Here is a 21,575-nt window from a genome sequence, read left to right as displayed (position 1 = left end):
ATGCACTGGCTTGAAGTTCCAGCAAAGTAAATTTAGATTGGATATCCAGAAAAAAAAAATATATTCACTGTGAGAATAGCGAGGCAGTGGAATAGACTATCTAGGGAAGTTGTGGACTGAGCACATCACTGGAGGTGTGCAAGAAGAGGTTGGACAGCCACTGGTCAGGGATGATCTAGGCATAGCTTTATTTGTGTTCTACTATGGGTATTTCCCCTGTTTCTGGGCTTTTGTGGCTGCTCTTGCTCCTTCCCCTTTTTTTAGCTCGGTGTCAGAGTATTTTTAAGCCTCCCTTGGGCTTGGGTGTTTAGCTACAGCCAAGGCTGGGGAGTTTGACTGGGCTGTGCCAGTCCTCCTGCTGGGACAAAAGCCAGAAGCTCCTGCCTAGAGGGTCTTGCCCCTCTGTTCAGGGTCAGATCAATTGCCATATTTGGAGTCAGGAAGGAATTTTACCCCATGGTCAGATTGGTATGAACTGTGGGGGGTTTGCTTTCCTCTGTAGGGTGGGGGACTTCTTGATCATATATTGACAACATTTTATAGAAGCAGGGCAGTGGCTTCTGTGGTTCCCTTGCTTTACATGTGGCAGGTTAGGGCGGCAGTTCTATGTCATGTCGGGGTTGAGGGTAGTCTTATGTAGTGTTTAGATTATGATTGTGTGGGATGGTGTAGATAGAGATGATCCTGCCTCAGGCAGGGGGTTGGACTAGATGACCTCTGGAGAGGTCCCTTCCAGCCCTACTTTTCTATAACTCTCAGAATGCTTGACCAGGGTCAAGGGGCCCAGAGCCTGTGAAGAGAGATTGGGGCTGAGGGGAACATATCCTGTGAGGGCAAGGCTGGAGCTGGGGCATGGTTGCCTAGGGTCCTGGGACAGTGGACTTTGGGTGGAGGGGCCAGCCAAAGAAAAATGGGCCAAGGCCAAAAGAGCCTTGACCCAAATAAGTATCTAGGACCCAAAGCAAAAACCTCCTGACCTATGGGGGCAGCCTCCCAGTCCAACTATAACATCAAGGTGTGGCAGACAACACACAGGGTGGGACCCTGAGTGGCCAGAGTGGGTGAGCAAGGCAAGATCCAGGCAGCTGCTAGTGGGGGACTTGGCCACCCCAGGGCTACAAAGTGTCACAAGTGGCATGGGCAGCCTCTGTACAGCATACAGTAGATCACAAAGGGAGCAGGGGACTTGGGGACAGATAGGGCAGAGAGCCCTCAGGGAAGGTTTGGTACGTTTTGTGGCATGCCTGCCAAAAATGTTGGCCCTGCTGCACTACTTGATGCACTATAGTGCACTAGGAGGCATGAGCGGAGATATTTCCAATATAGACTAGAGAAATATTGTTGCCATTGTATAAGGTAGTGATAAGATTTCCTCTGCGATGCTTCATGCAGTTCTGGTTACCTGTGGTCAAGAAAGGACCCCAAACTGAGACAGGTGCAGAAGAGGGGATACTAGCAGGATCAAGAGAATGGAGAGCTTATACAAGAGGAGACTAAAAGAGCTGGAGTTGTTTAGCCTAGTAAAACAAGGACAAGGGGCTGTTATGACTGCTCTCTATAAAGGTGAACCCCATTTATAATGTGAGGGATCAAGGGAGGGTTGAGTCTTGTTCCACAAAATCAAGTAGTCTAAAGAATGGGTTACAAGAAAACTTTAACAAAGCTCTGAATTTGGAAATACCATAGGTGAATACAAACCCATACAATACCAGTGATTCATAACAGAATTCTCATTATTACCATTACAGCCCATCAGATGTTCTTAAGATCTGGAAAAAAGATAGTTACCAATAGTAAAATAATTAAAAACAGAAAGGTTACAGATAATTGCAAAGGTTAGAAACCCGGAAAAAATTACAAATGATGAAATGGTTAGAATGCTGAAAAGGTTACACACGATAAAATAATTAGCAACCTGAAAGAGAGAATATTACAAAACCTGAAATGGAAAGAAAGTTATCTTAATACTCCCATGTTTTAAAATCGTGAACAGGTGGCTAACCTGTCGGGATAACATTATCTATCTAAGTTTCAGGGACTATGTCATAAAAACAAGGGTATTGAACATGTGCAGGTAGGTTCCTCTGCTTGAAGATTTCAGTGCAAGAAGAATGTCATCTGAAAGAGAGAACTGCCATTTGATTCGCTTATCAATAGTATAAACCTGCTTAATTCAAATATGGTAGGTAGACCTGCTAAAAACACCTTTATTTTATCATTCTGTGGTTAAATTATTTAAAAAATATCCTCCTTCTGTCTTATTGTTGCATCTTCCACATCTACCCTAGTTCTAACCTAACCTTCATCTGTGCTGGTCCTCATTTGTTGCCAGTTCCTTAATTCTACTTCCCTTAGGTTATCTGCTTGACACAACTCAGGCTAAGCCTAGCCGAGCTTATTCTTATCTACAGTACTCCTATAAAACATAGTAGGGCCTACTATGTGGGGAAAAAATGACAGGACAATGTTTGAGCAAGAACAAATAGGATAAATGTACCATAAGTAAATTTAGTATGGGAATTACAAGTAGTTTCCTGATCATTTAACAGTGAGGTGCTGGCACAGTCACAGTCTCCCAATCTGAATGTGGGCTGAGGGAGGAGAGAGAACCCTCTCCCACCCCTCCCCAAAATCTTACCATATTTACCCAAATCTAAGATTACTTCAAATTTTAGATGATCCCTCAATAATTAGATTCTAGACATAGAAAAATATTAATTTACTTGTAATGTATTTAAAACAGTGGCAGGGATGCAATCAGTGGGGAAAGCACAAAGTGGAGGGGGGAGGCAATGGGGAGACAAGTGGCATTTGGAGTAGGCAGCCTGACCACTGGTGCTTGCGCCCCTGGCACACCCGGCACCCCCCACCCCTCCAGGGAGATGGCATTGTATGCAGGTTCCTCCCTCCCTGACTACCTCCTGACAGCGAGCTCCTTTTGGAGTAGGATCTGGATAGGGAGCAGACACTGGAGGAGACTGTATGCCTCTGTCCCTGGCTGAGCCCAGCACCCTACACAGCTGCTCTCCACAGCTCCCTGCTAGAGCAGACCTATTCTTAGGTGATACAGTCATGGGGGAGCTCCAGAGCCATTCCTGCCCCGCTCTTCAAGGAGCAGCTGTGGCAGTATGCACGTTCCTCCTTCCAGCCTGCTCCCAGACAACAGGCGTGACTGGGGGTGGAGGGCCCAAGCAGGGAAGGAGGAACCTATGCACCACTGCCACTGTTCCCAGCTGCGCAGGGAACCTGGCTCAGCTATACATTGCAGTTTGCAGCTGGAATGGTCTTATACTCAGTCCTAAGATGAGGCTTGGTTTTCTCCATGTTGAATTTGGGGAAAAAACCTTGTCTTGGAATTGAGTACATACGGTAACTAGTTCTGAGACAGAGCTCAATAAGTTTATGGAAGAGACTGTATGATACAATGTTTGCATTAGCAGCAAGGCTGGATTTGATGATCCAAGTGGTTCCTTCCAGTCCCATGTTCATATGTAGAGAGAGGAATAGAAGCAGTAAGAAACTTGGAAGTTCAGGCATTGAAACAGAAAATAATAACCCATATAGCCAGAACCATGGAAAAGAGTGGCAGGCTTTAGAGCATATAGGCTTGAACGAAAGTAGGGCCAGAAGGGACCAGGCCCTGCTAAAGCAAGATCACCCCTGACTAAACCATTCAAGCCAAGTGTCTAACCTGCTCTTGAAAACCTCCAAGAATGGAGATTCAACAGTTACTCAGGTAGACTGTTTTAATGCTTGACCACCCTCACAATCAGAAAGTTCTTTTTAATTTCTAATCTAAACTCCCCCTGCTACAGTTTGAGGCCATTATTCCTAGTCCTGTCCTCTACAGTCCCAGAGAAAAGCTCATCTCCATCCTCTCTGCAATAGCCCTTCAGGTATTTGAAGACCCTTATCAAATCCCCCCTAATCATTTTTGTTGCTCCCAAACTGTCTACTGTCATAACCCAGTGATTTTGGTGCCTCGGCACTATGGAATTTTCTTGTCACATGAGAGCCTCTTGCACAGCGAGGGTTTTTGCTGCATAAAGAACCCGCGTGCAGGAGAGAGTTCCCGCCAATTTGCAGCTGTCTTTGCAGGATGCATTTTCCCTTTGCAGCACAGAAATGCACGGTGCAAAGAGTTCCTGCTATTCGAATGCAAATTTGTGTCCCGCTATTGGCTAGTGCTAAATTATTCACACGTGGCGGCCGATAATTGGCTTGCTGGCCGTTTAAAAATTAGCGCGACTTCCGCCCAAGTCGAAGAACTTTGAGCACGCTGCAGAGTGCCTCTAAAGAGATCTGACTTGCGGCTAGCTGGTCGATAGACTGATCACCTATCGATCCTTCTTCCCGTCGCCGAACATAATCCCAGACGTACCCTTTTCCCGCCGGCTTGAGTTACGGACGGATTTGCTGGCTTTGGCCTCGCCAGCTGGAGCAACTCACATTGTTGTTCAGATGACCGAACCATTTCCATCGCAGCCACCCGCGACGTAAGTAAAGTTTTTACCACCATTAAACCTTGTCAGCCTCTCCATTCACCAGCCTGCCCTGACGAACGAGCAGTTTCTAAATCACCTCAAGTCGGCTCAGCCCGGCCGAGACAGCTACATCCTTCTTGAAGTGTGGGGCCCAAAACTGGACATGGCTACTCCAGATGAGGCCTCACCAGTACTGAGTAGAGTAGAAAAATCACTTCCCTCGATTTGTAAGTAACACTCATGATAATATAACCCAGCATGCTGTTGGATTACTTTGCAACAAGAGCAGGCTGTTGGGTCACAATACTTTATGGTCAGCTGTAGCCCCCAGCTCCTTCTGTATAGTACTTGCACCCTACTCAGTCATTCCCCAGTCTGTATTTGTGCATGTGGTTCATCCATGTCAAGTGCAGGACTTTGTACTTATCCTTGTTGAATCTCATCTAATTGATCATGGAACAGTTTTTCAGTTTTCCCAGGTCATTCTAGATCTTAGCCCTACTCTCTGGAGTATCTTCAACTCGGCCCAGCTTGGTGTCATCTGCAGACTTGCTAAGTGTGCACTCAAATCCATCATCCAAATCATTAATGAAGAAACATAAACAATACCAGATCCAAGTTAAGGACCCCAGATGCAAGTTAAAGACCCTTGGGGAACCCCACTTGGTACTCTACCTCTTTCCAAGCAGACATTGATAACTAGTCATTGAGCATGATGATCCAACCATATAAAAAAACAGATCCTTTTTCTGCACATCAGAAAAAATATCCGTCCTTGAACACACTGTTAATGCAACATAAAGCACTGTAGATAGTTGCATTAAAAGTGAACACAAAACTCAAATGGATAAGTCAGCCAGGGGGTGTTCTGTGAGTATGGGCACAATTTTTTTGGAAATTTCATGCACCATGAAAATATCAAAGCATGTCTCTGAGACCAAGGACAATTAAGAAACATCAGTCATACCAGTGATTTTCAGGAACAGATAGAGACACCAGAAACAAAGTAAGCAGAATCTGGGATAAAGAAAATTAGGGTGAGTCAGACTTCTGAGTGGGGAGGGAATATTTTTTCCTGGCTATACGACCTTGAAATGCAAAACTTTTATAGATGGTTCTCTCAATGGCAGGAGCCACTGCCATTGCGGCTGCCAGGAATCGGAGTCCAGCGCCTAAGCCCTGGCAGACCCCCTTTCGAGCCCCACCACAGAGTCCAGGGGTGATGTGCTTGTAACTTGTGCTTGAGTATGGGTTAGAGAGCTGATCAAAGGATCTGAATGCCCTTGTCCAGTGCTTGGCATATTCCAAGATTAGGCCTGAAGAACTCTATAATTGTTTCCCCTTTGTAAAAGTTTATAGTAGGTAATGAAAAGAAAAAAACTGTGTGTAATTAATTGTCACTTTATACACACCAAATGGATTGTATAATGTCTGCATCCCTTGGCCAGTGCTGCGATATAATGCCTTAATATTTCCATACAAAAAACTAGAACTCTTGGTTCCAACATGATACCTATTATTATTAATATTGCCAAAAATTATACTATTAAGCAGAATGGTCTATTTGTTAAATTCAAACTGAGCTTTCAAAATCTTGTTCATAGTTTTTATTCATGTAAATCATGCATTCATCTATTCAGCATTCCTGCCAGGTTTTTTGGTATTTGAGCCTATTTGTGATTCATATACAGCAGAATCACTTCTTTATCAAAGTTCATACACTGACTTTGTGCAAAGCAGTCAATAGAATATATTCATTGGGTTTTTTATTTATTCATTGTTTTATTTTAAAGGAAAGAGATATGTGGCATGCATACAAGGATAATAAAAAGAAAAGATATTTAAGCATAATTTTGATGCAACAACCTTGAAATATAATCTCATTCTAAAATAAAAAACATGACTAAACAAACAGAAGTGCATATACACAAGCTTCCAATCAAACATTAACAGCACATGATGAAACATAACAAGGGACAGGCACAGCACCTTTTCCTCTTAATGCAAAAAGTCCCAGTGACTTTAGGGGAGCAAGAGTTGGTCTAGAAGAGCTCTGAAGATTAAATAGCAGTGAACTGACTTTCATGCCACCAAATAGCTTTGTTTAGTAGCCAGATAACCCAGCAAATGTTATGTATAGCAGAAATAACTGGTGATACAGGACATGAAATCCAACCATAAACATATTGTTGCCTGGGGCTACCTGTCTCTTGGAGCATGATGGAAATGATAGTATAAATGAAGCTAAGGGCTGCAATTAAACTTTTCTTATACTGTTATTATATCATAAATATAATCTGATCATTCTGAATGAGCAGTGAGAGATGAACTCCTTTTAGGCTATTAGGAGTCACATAACGTCATTGGAAAGGCAATTTTCCTAGATCTGCAATAAAAAACAGATTAATTTCACAGGAACTATGCTAACTTATGCCATCCGAGTATATGGCTTTCTGATTTTATCTTAACATCAATGTCACATAGTATTAATACTTCCAATAAAGAGTATATATGGGCAAACAAATGATTTTATAGTCATTTGAATATTGTTATGTTAAATTGCTAAATTCAATGAACAGAAATCATTTACTACTAAAAGTAAATTTATTTAATGCTGTTTCTTTAGAGTGGCAGTCCCATTGAATAATCACTAAAATTGAGTATGTCAGACATTTTCATATTTAGTATCAAAGAGCAGAAAATCTTGTTCTAACATTGTAATGTAGTTGGAAATTCATACTGTTCAAGTGTATGAAATGTAACTCAGAGCAGCCACCAAAAGCCATTGACCATGGACAAAATAAATATTTATGCCAACAAAATATCAGATGGGTGATACAATTCCTTAAGCAGTAGTAGCCTTACTCAATCCAGTGAAGAAATACCTCTAGAAAATCAGAAGACAACTCTAACCAGTGCAAGTTATACCACTTTAGGCTTTGTCTGTCTGTGGCTGCTGTTCCCACATCTGTCCATTCCCAATCCTAGCAGAATCGCCACAAAACCAACAAACATTATGCAAGGATGTGCATTACTCTGTTCATGGCTCCAGACCTCACTTAAGCCGCACCATAGCCTTGAGGCCCAGGAATGAACTTTTATTTTGTAAGAGGAATATAATTATAAAAGATGAAAAACAGAACTCTGAAATGCAAATTTCATGACCTATGAAATACAAATAGTGATGTACTGTACTATTTTGTAGTTGTTTAGAAAAAGAATTTCATGTCAGCCTGACCTTGGACCAGAGGCATAACACGGCAGTTCTGCATTCTGGACAGCAATGGCAAGGCCAGGCTGGCAGCATCAACTATTGTTTGCACCCCCCCCCCCCCCCCCCCAAAATCAGTGCTAGAGCCTGGTGCCCCAATTGCACTTGGGCACATACACACACCCTTGGGCATGCTACTGCCTGGGACAAGCCAGCGCAATCTAGTAATTTATCTCCAGTATTTCTTGATAAGGAGCTAACATTGTACTAGATTTCTATTTCTATTACATTAAAGCATGTTATTCGATCATTCAGTTCTGCTCTCTCTGGAGTCAATAGAAGTGTTGGTAAAGATTTCTAAGGGATCGTGATCAGATCAGAATTCACCAAGGAAAGTATAAGGGCAGGATAACTGTAATTCTACCAGAAGAGTCGAACAATACGGATTCGTTCCTGAAGTGCTGAGCTGTCCAAATCCCATTTATTTCAATAGGGGCTGAGAGGGCTTGATGCTTAGAAAGGATTCAGCACACTGCAGGATTAGGGAAGCAGGAGGTTAGGCACTAGCCTGTGACTCGAGAGAGTGCCATTCAGTTCTCTGGTCTGTCACAAACTTGCTGTGAGATCACAAGCAAGGTATGTGCTTCTGTGTCTGTTCTCCAGAATGTTTATATATGGGAACTGGGGAGGGTGCAGGGCAGGGTGAATTTGTTTAAAAGATTTCAAGGTGCATGGATAGAACAGTGTTGGGTGATTAGGTGTCTAAAATAGATGGATCCTGACGTAGTAGTTGATTTAATAAGATTCCTAAACCTTGTCTGAAGATACACTGCAATATCAGAAACACAGTAAGTTGTCTGAGAGAAAATAGCAGTGACTTGGGAGGGAATGTTGGTAATGACAACTGATATCTGTCTCTACAAAATGATTGAGTTGGATGTTGCACTTTAACTTACCTCATAATGCTGAACCCCTGCTCACCTTTGGACTGCTACATACATGCGATCGTATAACTCCCTCCCTTCCCCACCAAAAAAACAACCTCCCCCCACCCCATTATTTAGTTTCTTTTCTTTCATTTGTATAGTTTTGCATGACAGTGTCTCAGAATAAATCAGGGATTGTCATATTTACTCAAATTCAAGATGAGGTTTTTCTTTTTTCCCAATCAGCATATGGGAGGGGGGTAAAAAAGTCTCATCTTACATCTGAGTACCTGCCTGACAGGCAGTGGCTCTGCTCCAGCTTCAGCCTCAGGACTGAAGCCAGAGCTGAGCCAGTGCCTGACCAGGCTGGGATGGTTTTTTCGGTGGGAGAGGATGTTCACAGCTGGGGGAGGACAGGGAGACCCATGTGTGTGGTTTGGGGGGAGTGTGGGGAAGATTGAATAGCCTTCCCTCTTCCCCAGCTGCCCCTTTTCCCTTGCCTTCTACTCTAGCTCTGGTCCCTCCAGCCCCAACCCTGCCTGGCTGGAAGCTGCAGCTGTTGCTCCCAGGCCAGCTGAGCTAGGGCACTGCTGCTGCTGACTGCCCCAGAGCCAGAGTCAAGCCACAGCAGAAGTTAAGAGGCAGGTCAGGAAGGCAGGTACAGGGCGGGGGAGTGGGAATAGTGGTCAGGCACGGGCATAGGCACAGATGGGAATAAGGGCCAGTAGATGGAGTACAAGGGGAAGGGTTTGGCCCCTCACGCCCCACTGCTGCTTTTTCCAACACGGCTGTGGGAGAGAGAAATTTAAGATGATCTTCCTGTACTTCAATTCTATACATGGAAAATTATAAATTTTCCATATATAGAATCTTATTATTTGGGGGTCATCTTAGATTCAAAGTTGTCTTGGACTTGAGTAAATATTGTAACAACATTTCCTTGAGACTGAGGGAAGGGTCATAATGCGGTTCTGTTTAGTGCTTCTTGTTCATGATTTGTTAATCCCTGTCCTTGTTCCCCGCCTTCCCCCGCAATCTTGAATTTTGTCCTTGTGTTTTTTGGTTTTATTTATTTATTTTGTTACCCACATACCCAACTCTGTCCCTCAGAGTTGAAGATCAGAATCACCAAACTCACTTTTAGTTTGGATCTTAGTTGGGTATTCTGTCGAGAGTAGACAGTGACTACTGTTAACAGTAATTCATCCTTTTTATTTTTTTGTGTTGCTGTTGCCCAATCTGTCAATTTTACATAGGCAACATTTGGGGCAATATCTATGCCTGTGTAAAGATACAGAGGAAATAACACACTACATAACCTCTAGCTGTCTTCCTTCTGTGTAAGTACCCTGGACTTGCAAAAAATAGAACAAGCCCATGGAAAATTGTACTCATCTCATATGCTTTTTGGAATGTGAACAGACTCAGTTTAGCTGATCACAGTAGTAAGATGGAAAAGCAAAGCAAAATACAACTTCTGGGGAACAAAAGAGAGGTCTAACCTGTAGTGATTTTTTTTTTTTTTTTTTTCCCCCATAGTACTGTTGTCTCTTTCTCCAGGATGCCATTGTCTCTTGCCAAAGTCAAATACTTTTGAACTCAGTATCTTAACACCCTAGTTTGTCTAATTTTCTCTGCTGCTCCACGTGCAGATGCAGAGATAATACTGTCCATGCAGAAATAAAAGACTAAGTCCCCTTCAATAAATAACGTTAATTTTATCTGAGAAAGTACAAGCACAAACAGTCTCTTAAATGGATAACTTCAGGGGTCATTAGTTGACTAATGAAGGCATGAAATGCTTTCTAGATCACAACAGGTCAGGTAAGCCTAAAATAGGTATTAGTCTATTGAAAATGTATTGATCGAGATGTTTTGCCAACTTCAGGATAAGGTGGAAAATGGAAGATTTTTCAATAGCAGGGTTTTGAAAAGCACCATCTGGGAACTTGGAAACTCTGCCCTCAGATGGGACAATGAATGGAAAACTCCACAAGTTAAATATAAAGCTTTCTTCAGGAAAGGAGAGAATCTTGAAGCAAAGCCTATGGAGAAAAGCTATGGAGAAGGAAACGTATAGGTTCAGATGGCATCAGCCCAAGTTTCCCTCATTGCGAGTAAATGAAAGAAGGTCCTGTTTTCTTCAGAAGATTCCATTATCTTTATTTTGCAGCTTTCAGTTCTAAACTTAATATCAGGCACTGCATATAGTGTTTTGTCCAAATACACAGTTTTTGAATGCATGGGAGTTGGCAGACAAGAGGCTCTTTTACATAGGTTTAATACAGCAGTATCAATTAGTTTGGCAGGTCACAGCAGTTTTAGCTTGAAACTAAAAACTCTCCATCTATAAACTCTCCATCCATAACATTTGGATGGAGAGTTTAATAAATTGCCATGATTATGGCATGAAAGCTGTAGGATCAAATGTCTCATAGGAAATGTCATGGAAATTGTGAAGCAGAGGCTTTCCAGCAACTTATTTATTTTTCCAGCAATTATTTATTCTATCTCTCTAGCATGTTGATCATCTAAAGATAAAATTCTTATGTCTGTCTGACTTGCTGCTTTCATTTATGAGCAGTTGTTACTGTGTGTGGAAGAATTTATTGAACTAAGAGGCACTCCTCAGAATAGCCTAATACTAGCTTGTTCCTAAAATTAATTTAAATCTACCTAAGACTTGTTTTTGCCCACAAGAAGGAAAAGAATTATACAAAGATGGAGCAGCTTTTGTATTAAATATCATCCAGAGTTAAACCAGTTGTTTTATATGTATACTATGTACATGGTTTTTCTTTCAAACCGGTATAAAATTTCACTACAGCAGTCACATTCATGATTGAACTGTTCTGACTGCATTGAACAGCTGTCTTGCCAAAAAGGAAATAAATAATAATAAAAAAAAACACACCCCCACAGGAAGCCCAGAGTGGGAATTACTCATTATAATGCCAACTTCCTCATAGGGGTCTGTAGCATATTCTTTGTGATGTGACAGGAACTACAGGTGATCAGTGGTTGGTGCTTTAGTATTCGGGGGTATGATCCATTTGTGTGTTCTCCTGACCTGCTAATTGAGACGCAGTGCATATAGGCAAGCACATGCAGTCTCTTACACATCACCTGCCCTTCTGGGAGTGTGAATGATGTCTGAGTCAGAATATGGTCATGCATTAATGGTTTGTATGTGCACCTGCTTCAGAACAGCATCCAAGCCAAAAGTACTGCTATTCGTAGCTTTCTAAAGGAATATAGAGAAGTAAGATCTGTGGGTGGGCTGGGAGGGGGATGGGACCAGCAGTATTGAATATTTGGGTTTATCAGCTGGACATCCCTGGATTAAAAGCCAGAATGGGAAGACACGTTTCCAAATGGCATGCCCTCCTTAATTCATATCATGTCATGTGCTTGGACTGGCCTCCCACAGTCATATTTTTTCCTTACTTGGGTCAAATTAAAGGAGTCAATCTGTGTCCTCTTGTTTTGTTGAAATGAAAAAAGTGTATTTCTCTTCCGCTAGATTATATGTTCTTTACCCACTTAATTTGCTCAATACTTATGCAGTGCATTTTTTTTTCTTCAAAATCCTATACCAATATTTACTAGTAAACATTGGCTACTAAAAATTGAGGCAATAATCAGAAAAACTTCTGTTTTCTTGATCAATTGCTTTCAAACACTGAAACTGTGTATCATGCCAAAGACTCTAACTTGCATTGATTTGAGCATTTAGTAGGCATTCAAACAACTATCTGTACTAATTTGATAGTCTCTAGGGACCAAATTCAACCTAGGTGTCAGTACGTTCCTGAAGTTAAGGAGGGCTGCAGCTGCATAATCCAAGTCTTCAAATAAGCCTTTTTTTTTTTTTCTTTTTTTCTTGTAATACAAAGCTAACTTCTAGAACCTTGACCCTATACCTCCTATGTATTGATAATACATGTACATGCCAGCCTCTATTCAGCACTCACCAGAAATGTATTAACTGTCTCTTCATAATTCCTCCTTTTTAATGTCCCTTAATAAAAAATAATGATTTGAGTTGACTGAGCAAGCTGGTGACCCTGTTTGACCTCAGTTCATAGTTATAATTTCATAGATTTCATAGACATTAGGGCTGGAAGGGACCTCGGAAGATCATCGAGTCCAGCCCCCCGCCCAAAGGGCAGGAAGTCAGCTGGGGTCATAGGATCCCAGCAAGATAAGCATCCAGTTTCATCTTGAAGGTGTTCAATGAAGGCGCTTGAACGACCTCCGGTGGCAGGCTGTTCCAGACCTTGGGGGCTTGGACAGTAAAGAAATTCTTCCTTATGTCCAGCCTGAAACAATCTTGTAGTTGTTTGTGACCATTCGACTTTGTCATCCCTTGGGGCGCTCTGGTGAACAAACGTCCCCCCAGATACTGGTGGTCACCCCTGATAAACTTGTAGGTGGCCATCAGATCACCCCTGAGCCTGCACTTTTCCAGGCTAAAGAGCCCCAGGGCTCTCAGCCTGTCATCGTAGGGTCTGCTTCCCTGACCTCTGATCATGCGCGTGGCTCTTCTCTGGACTCTCTCAAGCTTCTCCACATCCTTTTTGAATTGTGGAGCCCAAAACTGGACGCAGTACTCCAGCTGCGGCCTCACTAAGGCCGAGTACAGGGGGAGAATGACGTCCCGGGATTTGCTTGAGAAGCATCTATGGATGCAAGCCAGCGTTTTGGTCGCTTTACTAGCCGCAGCATCGCATTGCAGGCTCATGTTCATCTTGTGGTCAATGATGACCCCCAAGTCTCTTTCTTCCATAGTGCTAGCCAACATAGCACTGCCGAGCCTATAAGGATGCTGCAGGTTTTTTTTCCCAAGGTGGAGAACCTTGCATTTATCGGCGTAAAATAATGGAAGGCAACAGCATGTTGCTTGTTAGGGGAGCAGTGGTGTGTTTGTGAGCACGCTCTCCATTGTCTGGCTGGATAACTACTTTTACCTCGTATGATCCTGATCCTAACAATACCTCAGGTCTAGGCACTCTGGGTATTTGGAGCTATGGATTCCATTACACTGCAAAATGCTTCAAGGTTAGGCACTGCAAGAGTCAAAACTGCAAAGAAGCATGAGTGGCCAACCTGTAGTGCGTGTGCCACTAACAGCACTGGCAGCCTTTGTGTGTGGCACTCAGCAGACCAGGGAGAGGGCAGCCAGCACTACGGTGGTAGGTTGGGGGTGGAAGCAGAAGGCAGAGCAGCATATTGGGCAGGGAGCACAAGGTGCACGAGTGAGCTGATAAATAGGCTCTGTCCCTGCTCCATGCAGCCACAACTAGAGAAATCTTTTTTTTTTTTTTTCTCCCCCTTCATTTTGCTTTTCCAAAACAAGCGGCATGTCTTGTTTCTGGGGTGTGATATGTGAAAAAAATGTGGTAGATTAGCATTAAAATAAATGCACTCAAATGAAAGGGCAAGTGAATTCAATTTTAAAAATATTTTCAGGGCAAGTGTCTACCACTTATATATTTCTAATATAAACTTTTTAGGAGTTGAATAAAAACAAAATTACTTCCAAACTAAATTATTAAAAATAATAATAGTAATATTGGATTTGGATTTTGTGCATTTTTACTTTTCCAAAAATAAATTAGGTGCGCACACAGTTTTACAAAACATTACACACAGACTAAGATAATTCATTTTAATAAAACTAAACTTAACTTTTTAAAGTTTACATAAAAGTGGATGTAGCTCAAGTTCCTGGTGGAGGTAAATACCAGTAACTTAGCTGGAATTACTGTGAAATAGTCAGTAATGTAACCTGTGTAGCAGATGTGCTGCAAATGTAAGCTTTGTACCTCACATGAATCAACATGCAAATGGAAAAAAATATTCAGAAATGTCTCAAATTTGTTTCCAGGTGAAAAAAACAATGATACATTTTCAATTGTCTGAAAGTAGAAACAATTCAAGAATACTTAACCTCATGTAACATTTTAGTCTCAGTATTCCCATATACATTTCAACTCTCTTATCATTATAAAAGGCATTCTTTATTTGAGACTCAAACTTAATTCCATCCTCCTGTCCCTTTCTTTCCAAAATCCTCTGACATCTCCTCCTGGATGTCTCAAACTCAATATGGCTGAAATAACTATTAATCTTTTCTCCACCCCCACAAAAAAAAATTTCAGGCTTCATTGCATTTACTAGTGAGGGTTTAATAAATTAAAGCACCAGCCACAGCCTCCTTTTTTTTAAATTGCAATGAACACAAGCATCTTTTATCTGTTATACAGGGCATATTTGCACTTGACTCTTTCTGATATCTCGAACTGCTTCAGTTAACTCGCTTTGGAATCAAGTTCGCCAATATTCAGGGTGAAGTTTTTCTGCAACAACATAAAAGTTATCCAATTATAGTATCATTATTCTGCCAGTGCTTTAACACATTGCTTTGTTGTACTCTTCAGCAGCTGGGTCTTCTTGACCCGGTGTTAGCTCCCTATTGAAATGTTGATACACAGCTAGTTCCTGTTTGTGGTGACTTTACACCTCCAAAGTCATATGCCCATACTGGTACATGCCAATTATAGCTTCTCTACCCAATGCTTCCACATAGTCTGGTGCTGAGGTTTAGGTTTTACTTGCTTTCCGGGAAGAGATGATGGTCCAATCCCATTTTAACAAAATGCAAAGAGATATGAGAGGCTGTCAAGATAGACCACACACAGACATTGGGGCACTGCTCTAACTTACAGTTCTTTACATAAAGCACCATGAGTTAGAGCGCCCCCTCACTTACCTAACAGAAGTTTGCCTGGTGGGTTGGGATGGGGGTTGGAGCCAACCTGCACTGGCCCAAGTCAAATTGCCCTACCCCACACCTCCAGGGCTGTCAGCGAGGTAGGCGTGAGGGGTCCTTGAGATGAGGAGGCTCCGTTCCGCGTCCCGCACCCTCCAGCTCTAGCCATTTAGCATCTGGGAGCTCCATGCTGGCTGCTCTCAGCTGCTGAATGGCCATGCTGGGGAACGGGGAGGGGGAAGGGATAGAGCCCCCTTTCCTTGGGGGACTGACCCAGTTCCCCCTGTTAACCCAGCTGCGGTGGGGGGGGCAAAAGAGCCCGATTCCCTGCCCTCTCTCCCCCAGCTCTGACCATTCAGCAGTCAGGAGCTCTTTTGCCTTCCCCCTGAAAGCCTGGCTAGGGGGCTGGGCACCAGCTCAACCCCTCTCCCCAAAACAAAAAATTAACCCTGGAGGGAACACAGGTTCTCTAAGGTACTCTGCTTTAGAATGCCTTAATATAATACTTAATTTAACCAAGGTTAATTTTTCACACAATCACCATTTTAAAAGCTCTCTGCAGCCATGCATGTGTCTTAGGACATGGCTGTAGAGCACTTTCAGGGGCCAGATCACTCAGAAAATGTCACTTCTGTCTTTATCCATAATAAAGGGAGGTGGGGTGAGGCAGTAGGGACCTGATCTGCCAGCACAACAAAGACTGCGCAATGTCAAGGTTAAAAATGTGGGGACAATGACAGGGGTTGTGGTATAATTCATAAGTCTTGCACTTACCATAAGGAGTAAGCTCACATTTTTGCAAAGTAAGTCACTGATGAACCTCAACACAGTGTGGATGACCCCAGTGACACTCCTATGGATGCTGACCAGGACCACAGTGGGCATGTCTACACAAGATGCTAAATGCACAGTAGACTCATTCTACTGTGCATTAGCATGTCACAGCAAAAGCCGTGCTAATGCAGAGTAGAATGCGTCTACTGTGCATTAGTATCACTTAAGACATGCACCGGTTACTTCATATCTAGTTAGTACCTGTAGTAACAGGTACTAAACTTAATGCACAGTAACAATGGCACATTAATGCATGTGCAGCCATGCCCAGTGTGAAAAAACTAGCCTAGAAAACCAATTAAGCCATAAGAGAGAGAGAGAGAGAGAGAGAGAGAGAGAATCAGAAATCCCCAAATCACAGGCAGAAAACCAGTGCTGGAAGAGAGATCTCTTTTACTAGTAGTATGTTATACAGCTGTTCAGAGGATTTAAAAAGCTTTGTTCTTAATATCGTCAGAGCACAGCCTTTTTCACCTAGCCTGTTGAGGCCTCTTAGTCTTTTAGTTCCCTTCCATGACATTCTGAAATGATAGTTATACTGGAGAATTTAAAAGCTCTATACCACTTATGTCTACGAAACATCAAATACTGAAACCTTTGGGCAAATGTGCTGAGTAATTTTCTGTCCTACCCCTAGCTCTCACTCAAGATGGTGACATCAGGTGGGTTTAAAAACATTCAGACGTCTGGAAAGCATTAGTGTGAGCAGCAGATACAGTACAACAAAAAAATAGGAAGAAAGACTGACTCATCAGTTTCTTTAATGTGATAGGTATTAATGGCTATTGACCTTTCCCCCAAATTACTGCATATTTCTATGTGTACTTTGTACTGACTTAAATTCTCTTTTTCAGGGCTTATAAGGCAGATACTCATAGAAATAAGGCCAGAGGGGACCACTGTGATCGTTCAGTCTGACCTCCTGCTTACCAGGGGCCCTAGGAAGATTTTGAACTAATTTCTATTTGAGGTAGAAACTGTTTTTGACTTTAAAATGTGTAGTGTTCCACAACTGTAGTGGAGCCAATAAGGAATTCTCCAGATTTATGTGTTGGGTACTGGGGGGTTAGGGTTCCAGGCCAATGGGCTTAGGAAACTGGAAACACACAGGTGAATACATTAGGATACGTGCACTTAAGATAAACATAACAGGTGGATAAGCATGAAGGTACATACTTGGAATAAACAGAACAGGCAGTAAAATCATCACCCAGTAGTAAAATCCTTCAGCAACAGATAACAATATAACAAGTAGGAACACTAACAATGCAATATATACACTGAGGGATCCTTGAGCTCTCCCTCAACTCTGGGGGCTCTCAAGCCAGCCTCCAAGTCTCCAATTTCCCTCTCCCCACGCCTTGGCCCCTGCCGCTATGACCTGCTGCATCAGCTCTGCTGCTCATGCAGGCTTCGCACTTAAGCCAGAGTGGCAGGGCTCCCGTCAGCCCTGTCGCAGCTCCCAGATTTCTCCTGCATGTCTTGCCAGCTGCAGTCTGACAGGTATAGTTCCGCTGCAGTTTTAAGTCTTTGCTGCTCCTTTCACCCACTGCAGCCATACGGGATCAGTCCCATGACAGCCCCTGTGTCTCTGCTGCGTGACTTACTGACTGAATCCCACTGCTCCCATACACTCTTTCCTCTGACCGCTGATTTACGTGCCTAACCACTAGTTTCCCCTTGGCTTCCTTACCCTTCCTCCAACAGCCTACTGGGAAATGGAATCTGGTGCCATTGCAGTCCATTGCATAACATTTGGTAAGTTGTCCCAAAGATGAATTACACATCATAAACTTGCACATTTTTTTTTCTAAATGTCTCCAGATTCAACTTCCAGATACTGCAGCTTTTTTGAGTTTTGTCTGTTGCTAGACTGAAGAGCCTTCTAATATTAAATGTTTAGCTTCCATGCAGCTATTTAAAGACAGTAGTCAAGTCTGATATCTGGCCCAAGAAATTCACTGTGGTAAATACATGGGAAATCTCTAGGGGAAGAAAGATGGGACAAGAGGCACTATATTTAGTGACTTGGTTGCATCCCAGCCAGAGGAGGCAGAAGAATGGAAGGAACGTTTCTCTTTGCCTAACAGAATGGCAAGAGAAATGAAGGGACAATTGCCATGAGACTGTCAACTAAGAAGAGCAAATGCTACAGCAGCTACTGGGGTTGATCAAGAGGTAGACAACTGTACCAGAGAAACACACCCCCTTACACAGCCTACAGCCATCAGTGAGCTCAGCAGTGTAGGAGCGACCTTTTATCCGAACAACTCCAAGAAGCAATCCTTCTTTCTCCGTTCCACAGTCCAAGAACTTAGAAAGATCGGGGGGGAAATTGTTACTGGGGGATCCACAGCTACATAGGATATGCTTTTGTATGACCGTCTCGCACATCCCCACCCTCTCCCCCTCAAGACACAAAAAAACAATGTGTACCCTTTCCCTATGCAAGTTTGTGACTTCTAGTACAAATATGTTCACTCGGGAGGTTTTTTTTTAATCGGCGATTTAAACTGCATCGTATTGTGGCAATGATTTTTTTTTTTTTTATACTTACAGCTTACCCAGATGGATTATTATTAATTGAAATACATATGTAAAATATCATTAAATTGGTTTGCACACCAAGACATCCTTATGGAAAAGTATGTACTTTTTTAACAGCATGGACTTAGCATCAAAGCAGAAGTACAACACATCCTGAATCTGTCTCAGAGTTGCTGTGCCACTCTGGATGTTCATAATAGTCAAAAGTATTTCTGTTTCCTCACCCCATCCACCAGTACAGCTCCGTTCCTTGCTCTCACAGAGATCATGGAAAACACAGTAAGCAGTTACCACGTGTTAGATATTGCTTAGCAATGTCCAGCCTTAACATGAGGTACTTTCAGTCCTCCAAATGCCCTCCACTTCCTTTCTGCAGCTGCTCAGGCTATATTTAAATAGACTTTTTTTTTTTTTTAAATCCAAGTGCCTAGTGAACGCCTTTGCAAGCCAGGGAAGCCAAGGGTAAGTTTGGTCTCCCAAAATGACAGGTGGAATCACAATGTAAATGAAGCCCATATTGTTCCTGGGAATAAAATTCCCATTATTCACTGCAGAAAGCAATGAAGATTCTGGATTAATAAACCTTTCTAGACTCCCCTGTATTAATGGTAATGAACTTTTTATGAGGATTAACCAGGCTGTTTAGTCTCATGGAGAAACAACCCTTTTGTTGATTATATTCCAGTCTCCACACCAGGCCTCTGATTTAAAGATATTAGGTGCATAGGTTCCACCAGTAGCTCAAATACTAACAAATCCCAACCGGGCAAATTCACCAATAACCTACTGTGCATTGCCAAACTCTGAGATATTAAGGAAACAGGACCTCTTGAATAAAACAGCTCATCTTCATGTCAACAGACTCAACATCACTCATTAGCTACTGACTGGTAGTTAATGTGTAGCTGGCAAGCTTCCAGATAGTGTCAATCACATGCTCCGTCCTGACATCAGTTACATTGCTGCAGCCTTGGGGTGAACTCTGTACAGATTTCTAGAAAAGTGATCTTTGTCATTCTGCCCCTACTTCTGGTTATCCCATGTCTGTAGTACTATATCCTACTAGTAACTGCCCATTCCCATTGCTCTCCTTATGTGACAGTTCTTCCTGTGTAACTGGCACTGCAAAAGTTGTCTCTGAATGTAAAGCCACTTGGCTGCATAACTTCCAGTAAACATATGACCTTTCTCATCAGGCCAGCAGTATCATACGACACAGCAGTGTTTTTGTCCACATGACCTGTTAGTGGTGTGAAAGTGGTGCTGACCCAGGAAGGCCAGGTGAATGACAGGATAAAAGAGTAATCATGGTAAGTCTCAAAAATCCAGTGGCTTCCATTACATATGCCACAATGTTTAGATGTTGGGGGAAAAAAGTGACAGAACACTGCACCATTAAATGTCTGCAGTGCTTGCAACATGGAATGGATGCAAAGTTTCCAGCAATAAGTAGTTTAAGTTGGACACACTGCTTTCAGAACAGATTTTCCTAATAGTTGCCATAGACAAACATAATCCCAAAATGTTTCAAGTGTAGACAAGCCTTTACACTCCTCATCTGGGCATTATCTTAATCTATCTGTAGGTCCTTATGGTTCTCTCTGTGTAAGAGCTCTAGGATATGATTTTTTCCTTTGCATCCACACAGCTAGAACTATAGTTATTTTACTGATGATTACTGAAAAATCATTCCCTCTGGCCTTGGCTAATGCAGTCTTGTATACATTCTTGTCGTTGTTGCAAAGATCATTTTCTTAGCCTAGTAGAGCTCAGTATTTTAGAGCAGCAGGCTGAGTGCTGGCAATCTGGCTGTACTGCAGGCCACCACTTTCCTCCAGCAGGGAGGGAGGTGGAGGGGATCACAGAATCATAGAAAAGTAGGGCTGGAAGGGACCTCCAGAGGTCAACCACTGCAACTTTCTACCTGAGACAGGATCATACCTATCCAGGCCTACCAGCCTAAACAGTGTGCTCCTGCTGGCTGGCATCGCTCCACCAGACAGAAGAGCAGTGGCCAGAAGGCTAGAATGATCAAGACAAACTGAAGATGTGAGACAGCCACTGTACAACCATCCCACAGCACACAAACGTCCGAAGTCACGCAGCAGCTTCTTCACCAGCACCCAACCTCTCAATGTCACACACAAAGAGACACGACTACAGATGTGAAATGATAGGCTGAAGAAAATACCTGACAGCAACAAAATGTACACTTCAGCGACTGACTCCTTACCACCAGGGGCTGACAAACCATGCCAAAGGTGGCAATGTCTCAACTGCCTACCTGCTGGAGTTGGACAGTCCAAGAAACTAATAAAAAAATGGGGCTATACCCATTGGTTCAACCACCTGTGACTGGCACAGAGCCTCAAACTATGCAGCACCTGCTGCAATACCTGCTGCTAAAGGCACATGTACAATGAAACATCTTGCAAAGTACAATAAATGAGCATGAGCATGTGTAACAAAATAGCCAAATATGGTTGTAGAGACACAAGAAGAAGAATCCTTATTCAAGCCATCCTATACAAATACCTTGTCTAACCTGTCAGCAAAACCACACAGGCAACCTTAAACACAACCAGGCATAACAAGACATCTGCCACAGGTAAAGCAGGGGGACCATGGTGGCCAATGTTATACTGCAGCAAGGTTGTTAAATTGTGTTGTGTGTTTTAAAAATTCTGTACGACTAACATAGCTTGGCAGAAGACAGGGTAGATTCACACCTCTAGACTAAACTGAGGGCAGTGTGTTTGATAAGCAGGGATGTGTGCAGTGTCCCTATTAGATAAAGG

General features: G+C 42.7%; 1 protein-coding gene across 13 annotated transcripts in view; it reads left to right on the top strand.

Annotated features, from left to right (window-relative positions):
• GK (glycerol kinase) overlaps positions 1-21,575 on the top strand; it is a 358,525-nt gene that overhangs the window by 252,046 nt on the left and 84,904 nt on the right. For 3 of the 13 annotated variants that reach the window (XM_059720827.1, XM_059720826.1, XM_019486303.2), the window contains 2 exons: positions 17,085-17,200; positions 19,974-20,087. The exons of the other annotated variants lie outside the window; for them this stretch is intronic. In XM_059720827.1, coding sequence (XP_059576810.1) covers positions 20,085-20,087 — 3 coding nt within the window. In that variant the 5' untranslated portion in view covers positions 17,085-17,200; positions 19,974-20,084. The remainder of the gene's footprint in view (positions 1-17,084; positions 17,201-19,973; positions 20,088-21,575) is intronic. 13 annotated transcript variants of the gene reach the window in all.

This window comes from Alligator mississippiensis, chromosome 1 (assembly GCF_030867095.1).
Source record: "Alligator mississippiensis isolate rAllMis1 chromosome 1, rAllMis1, whole genome shotgun sequence".
Classification (NCBI taxonomy): domain Eukaryota; kingdom Metazoa; phylum Chordata; order Crocodylia; family Alligatoridae; genus Alligator; species Alligator mississippiensis.
The sequence above is the reverse complement of the archived record's forward strand: the minus strand, read 5'-3'. Positions and strand labels throughout refer to the sequence as shown.